The 6,254-nt window shown below is 41.4% G+C and overlaps 1 protein-coding gene across 1 annotated transcript; it reads right to left on the bottom strand.

Moving 5' to 3' along the window:
• Positions 1–17: 17 nt before the first annotated feature.
• klhl40a (kelch-like family member 40a) lies at positions 18–5,079 on the bottom strand. Its single transcript, XM_026149613.1, has 6 exons — positions 3,848–5,079; positions 3,541–3,701; positions 3,140–3,247; positions 2,527–2,712; positions 2,125–2,274; positions 18–472 (listed from the first exon to the last, which is right to left on the bottom strand). The coding sequence occupies exons 1-6, from the start codon at positions 4,967–4,969 to the stop codon at positions 361–363; spliced, it is 1,839 nt and encodes a 612-aa protein (XP_026005398.1). The 5' UTR covers positions 4,970–5,079; the 3' UTR covers positions 18–360.
• Between the last annotated feature and the right edge of the window lie 1,175 nt (positions 5,080–6,254).

Below are 6,254 nucleotides of genomic sequence, written 5' to 3'. Positions count from 1 at the left end.
ATGCACTGAAAGCAAGATAACAATCTGATATTTTATTACCATTAAAATGAAGCATTACAGATAATAAACATCAAGAAATGATATTACAAAAACATGTACAAAGGAACACTGTAGCATTTTAGAAAATACATTTTTGTGCGATGTTCTAACTCGTGTCCTGCTACAGCATGTATATGTCTCCCCCTACTGCAAAAGAGAGATAAAACTCTTTTGATGCTTATTTCATAACACTTTTCCATCCCCGCGCACCATGTTCACTCCTTACCCTGAAACATTCTCTGACCCTCAGCTAATCAGTGCATCCGTTTAACACAGCGCTAAAGTTACGATTCGCCTCATGGCGCCAACAGTTTGGTACAGTTATAACTTGGTGAGTCGCAGAGTGTTGAGACGCACTGAAAGAATAGTAGATCCCTCCGCATAGCTTATCTCACGCAGTATCCCAGTCCAGCACTTGTCTGACTCATCATGTCTGTAGAGAAGATAAATAAGTCAGCTGAGTTCCCCTCATAGCATCTTAGGAAAGCATACAGTAATAACAATGCAATCTCAATATTTTTCATCTAGACAGAATGATTAGGCACAAAAGGAATTCCTGACAGCTGTGTATCAAATGAAGCTATTATTAACAGCACTGTAGACAGCAGCCATTATTATACCTCACAACAAATGTTTTGAAAAGATCCTAATCAATGCCTATGTACCATTAGCAAGTCCAAGTCCTCCAGCTTTAGATGCAAAACTTTAAAACATGTCAAAATTGTAGTTTAGGTCAAATGTTTTTATTTTTAACATAAATGAAGGGTACTAATTATTCAGTGATTTTCCTGCTATTCTGCTCTTATTTGATGTGCTCAGATTGTGCTTTGTTGCTGAAACCTTACCTCAAGAAATGTTTAAAAACATATAAAATGGTCCAAATATTGTAAAATTAATTTCTTTGCTATAATTTACCAAAATTCCCTGGAAAATAATCCATGAATATGGAGTGTGTTTAGATTTCTCCTACATCACTAAAATAATAATCTTCACTGTGAAGTGTTGGATGAAAATTGCTTTCAATTCAGTTTTGTTCATTTAGCACCAAATCAAAACAGTTACCTTAAGGTGCTTTATATTATAAAGACTCTATAATGATACAGAGAAAACCTCAACAATCAGTCGACCCCCTGTGAGCAAGCACTTGGCGACAAGTACCAGCAATTAAATGTCCTAGTAATAAGTACAGATTATAAACAAGATGAAGAATCTTTGAGCAAATACCAGATAAGCTGTAATTGCATAGACATGTATGCTTAAAGACATGCTTAAAGGTTAATTTAATGAGTTACAGCGAAAGGAAGTGCCTGCTAATGGTAACATAAACTGAAATGTCCATTTTACTATTAACTGAAGTGTCTGTTAATGCTACTGAAAATACAGAAAAACAGGAGCACTGGGACCCTGTAACAGCAGCGGGCTTCTCAGACTACCATAAGAATTTAACGTAAATCTGTTGTGCTCATTTACAACTCCAGAATATTATTCTTGTATTTTAACTTTGCATTGTTCAGAATTGTTGTATTTGTATAGGTCTTATTTATCCCATAGTGAACTTTGGTGTCGCCTGTCAGTTCATCCACTATGTAAAACAAGCTCCTTTGGTGTCCTTTCCCCTGTCTCACATCAGCTGCCCCTCCTAAGCAGAGGTTTTGAACAGCAGGACAGTGGGGCCTCTGTGCTTACAACCAATCAGGTTGATTGAAACTGATCAGCCTGTGCGTCTCTCGTCATCGTGCAGAGTGAAAAGGAAAAAACAAAACACCAACAATTGGATTTGAGTGTTTAGAGCAGCCCGAATCCCTAGCTTTGGCTCATAAGGATTGTTTGTACATGACTTCATTATTTATACTTTGGACATGTTTAATATAAGCCTTTGTAACAGCAGACTTTATAAACTTTAAAGACAGTCTTTCACTCTGAAACTCTTACAAGGAGTCTGAATAAAACTTTACTGTTGGATAAAATTCGCTCACTAAAATCCCTTCATCACCTAAATGATCATTTGTGTGTATAAAGTGATTTTCCTCCTTTTTTGTTTTTCTGTGACCTTACATTCAGTTGTTATGTCTAGTAGGCTCTCACCTCCAAATGTCAGTCATCTCTGTTGGGACGGGCTCCTCACTGGTTTCACTGGGCATCATGGCAAAGCCCCCCACAGCGTACAGGAACCCCCCCATTGAGATCAGATTAAGGGAACTGCGCTCCTGAGGGAACTCTGTGAACTCAGACCACCTGGAATAACAGGACAATAAGGACACAAACACACACGGGGACGTGATGGTGTTAAACAAGCTTCAATAATACTGAATGACACCCGTACCAGTACCACGAGTGGCGTTTTATGATCTAATGATCTCTTGTTTGTGCTCAGTGAGTCATTTCACTAATGCGGACAGATGCTTCCCCTTGTTACGAGTAGATAAAGCGGGTTATATATATGTAATAAAGCGAGTCATATATATATATAATAAAACATTGTCTCACTTGTTGCTGGCAATGTCGTAGACCTCCACAGAGCTGGTGAGGCCTGAGTCTGTGACTCCTGTGACCACAAAGATCTGGTCGTTGTGGACGGCGATGCCAAACAGAGAGCGGGCTGTTTTCAGAGGGGCCAGGTCCTTCCATTCAAACTTAGTGGGATTGTAGACACACACTCTTCTCATGCACTTCCTACACACACACGTGCGCAAACACGCATGTGCAAACAAACAGACAAAATATGCTTTTTTAAACGGATTATTTGAGTTCATGCATGAGTTTCGTCATATATGTTCTAATCCTGTTCATTTCTGATGTTTTTGATTTTGCAGGAGCCAGGACTGTTTATTTATTTGTTTTTTAAGTTGGTTGGTTTTTGGTCTGATCCCCATTAAAATAACAAAATGAAACATTGTGCTCAGCCACCGCAGACTTTAAAAGTTCTGTTTAGCCAAAGTTATAAACTGAGTTATAAAATCCGCAGAACACAAAATAATAAAATAATAATAAAATAAAACTATGAGACTGATGATGAATGAGGTTTAATAATGATTTTTCTTTTTTTTCCTACCGACATTATCATAAAAATGTGGGCTTTTAAAGCCTGTAGTGCACTTACCTGCTTTCAGACTTTCCTCCAATGACGTAGACGAGCCCTTTGTGTGATACAGTTCCATGGCCATACACCTCATAAGGCAGGGGATCAGATTCTCCCCATTTGAAAGACCTGTGCAGATGTGCAAATGAAGAAGAACATGTACCATCATGAACAGACTCTGCAGATGATAAAGTGAGTGACTCATGCAAACTGTGATTCTAAGAAGAAACGAGGCTTGGGAGTTGCTGTTTTGTTCCTTTTATAAGGAAAACACACATTTCCGGACTTGATGATTTTGAATTTTAAGGTCAAAGTTTAAACAAATCGTATTTACTATCGTATGCAATTATATTTCCAAGAGAGATGGCCATAATTTAGATAAGATGTGCATTTTCCATTACACTAGAGCATATTAAACTTACTGTCTGTCATAGATCATGACTGAGCTCAGTGCGTGCTCGCCGTCCTTCAGTTCCTTTCCTCCAACAACAAAGATTGAGTTTTCAGCTTCAGTCAGGCCAAACAGACAGCGTGGGTTGGGTTGTGGAGGCATCCCTAACCAGTCTGAACTGACTGGGTCAAACTGGGGATAAATAAAAGTGATGTGAGAGGAATTAAATACAAAAGAATCCAGAAATATTTTTAAAATACCTTAAGATTTGAAAAGGAGCCATCGTCAGAGTTCAGGTTGTAAAGAGCTACAAATGGTTTTCATAGATTACACACTACCTGCAGGAAGTAGGAGCTGAATGGTTCATCTTTGTCCTCTTCGTTGTAGAGAAGTCCTCCCACAACAAACACTTGGTTCTCTCTTGTCACCAGGCTGCAGTGATTCTTGGGAATTTCAGTGGATTCTGACACAACAAAGCACTCGTTTCCTGCCGGGTCGTAGGCCACAGTCCCTGTGTCGCTGATCATAAGTATGAGGTCCATTTCAAACATCCCAAAACGAGGATTGTTGTTGAGTATGCCTGGCAGGTAACCGTCCTCATCATCTTCCTCATCCTCACTGCCTTCACCCCCCTTTGCCCCATCTGTTGCAGGCTTCTTCGGCTTAGGGAGCCGCCCTCTGTGAGCGTCCCTGACGAGATCCAGCTCCTTCTTGATGTCCTGGCTGAAGCAGATGTACTGGTGACGCTCCACTTTTTCTTTGAAGTAATCCAAAGGCATGAGTCTGAAGCGAACACAGTGCAACAGTTCGGGCAGATCTTTGACCCGATTGGTCTCGTCATGCTTGACCCAGTCCATCAGGGATTCAAACACCTGCTCCTCCCGCTCAACATTAAGGGCGTCTGAGGTGATGATGATGGCCACCTCGCTGGGAGCTAGCTGCAGAAAGTCTTGGTCCCTGACAACAACCTGATAGCGCTCGCAGATGAAGTCTCTCGCGGCAAGAGCAAGCTTGGGACTATCCAGAAGCAGCCCCAGTCTGAAGATAGCCAAGCAATTCCCGAGCACCAACTTTTCTTGGAGATAGGACACACACACAGAGAAGATGGAGGGGATCTGGTACATGTTGGCGACCATGAATATATCTTGAACATTCTGTTCTGTCAGATTAATGTCAGATGTATACAAGTACCGCAGGATCATCTCCATAACCCCAGGCTCCACATTCTTGAGGACAACCTCCTTCTTCTTGCTCTCCTCCAAGTCAGACAGGAACATAGCCTTGAAGAAGGGGCTGCTAGCTGCCAGAACCAAGCGGTGGCAGGGGAACTCCTTGTCCTGGATTTTGAGGACACAATCCACAAATCTGTCATTTTCTAAGAGGTCACACAGTCCATCCTGAAGCAAGGTCTGCTGGTACATCCGAGGTTGCGCCACTGGATCTATAGTCATGGCAGACATTTTGTTCTGTTGCCGTGTGCGGGTTGGGTTTCGTGGGCTCCCTACACTCTCCCCACAACAGAGCGGGACTTTCAGTGCACAGGGTGGCTCAGTTTGCCCTGAATAGTCTCGTGTAGTTGGATGGCTTGTGGCTGCAGCTGTCTGTGGCTGTCAGCCACTACGCAAGTCAGGGGTATTTATAGACAGGACCCTCACAAAGCTGAGGCATCCAACTTGGTGGACAGGGGGACCTATCCTCTGCTGCACCACACAGACCCCCACAAACAGCTGAATGACCGGGGCTGTTAAATCCAGAAGAACAACTCATCGAGCAGCTTCGCTGGGTCTGATCACAGCGACACTTTCACACACACGTAATCAAATATTGATTTAATTTGTGATCACACTGGCCTCACACAGAGTCAGTTTATCATATTGTAAGTATATTAATAGAGGTATAGGAGTATATGAGTAGTGCCGACTCATATCATAAAACAAATATATACAGAGGGAGGAAATATCCGAAGTTTTAATATTTGTTAGTTTAAAAAATTAATATGACTCGCCTGATGAGGCTTTGATGGACTGTGGGTCAACTGCTTTGTGTTCTCTTTTTTATCGTAATACCTGTACTGTGTTTTCCTAATTCTAGCTCTGACAGATCCCTTCCAGATCATCAGTCTGTAGTTGCTCCTTCAACTGAAATCTTCACAGTTGGTGTATAAAAACAGTGCCGGGGTTAGTTCCATTGTGATTAAAATATTTTTCAAACTGTTTCAGCCACAATTACAAAAAACAAGCAAAAGTTTTAATATTTTATACATCTGGTATAAATGAGGATTATTATTATTATGTGATATCCCACATTTTACTTATTCCATATGTATGTATGTATACATGTGCCAACATTAAGTGATTTGCAACAACAATGTATACTAAGTGACAAACAGTACTGGCATCTAGTGGTTGAAAGCGAGTCTGAAAAATGTGACCAGTGCATCACATATATGTAGAAGGTATAGAACAGGGGTGGGCAACTCCAGGCCTCGAATGTCGGTGTCCTGCGGGTTTTAGATGTGTCCTTGATCCAATACAGCTGATTCAAATGGCTAAATGACCTCCTCAACATCTCTTGAAGTTCTCCAGAGGCCTGATAATGAACTAATCATCTGATTCAGGTGTGTTTACCCATGGTGAGATTTCAAATCTGCAGGACACCGGGCCTCGAGGCCTGGAGTGGCCTAACCCTGGTATAGAATTAAAAGTCATGATCAGGGATGTCTAACAAAAGCCCCGGGTACCAGAA

The sequence above is a fragment of the Astatotilapia calliptera genome, chromosome 18, assembly GCF_900246225.1.
Source record: "Astatotilapia calliptera chromosome 18, fAstCal1.2, whole genome shotgun sequence".
NCBI lineage: Eukaryota > Metazoa > Chordata > Actinopteri > Cichliformes > Cichlidae > Astatotilapia > Astatotilapia calliptera.
The sequence above is the reverse complement of the archived record's forward strand: the minus strand, read 5'-3'. Positions and strand labels throughout refer to the sequence as shown.

What these genes read in the sequence shown, in the direction of transcription:
- klhl40a (XM_026149613.1), bottom strand. Translation starts at nt 4,969, where the DNA reads ATGTCTGCCATGACTATAGATCCAGTGGCGCAACCTCGGATGTACCAG. An exon ending in TCAGCTCCTACTTCCTGCAG is followed by an intron (nt 3,702 to 3,847) that starts GTAGTGTGTAAT and finishes ATTTATCCCCAG; the next exon opens with TTTGACCCAGTCAGTTCAGA. An exon ending in GAGATGACTGACATTTGGAG is followed by an intron (nt 473 to 2,124) that starts GTGAGAGCCTAC and finishes TCTTCTCTACAG; the next exon opens with ACATGATGAGTCAGACAAGT.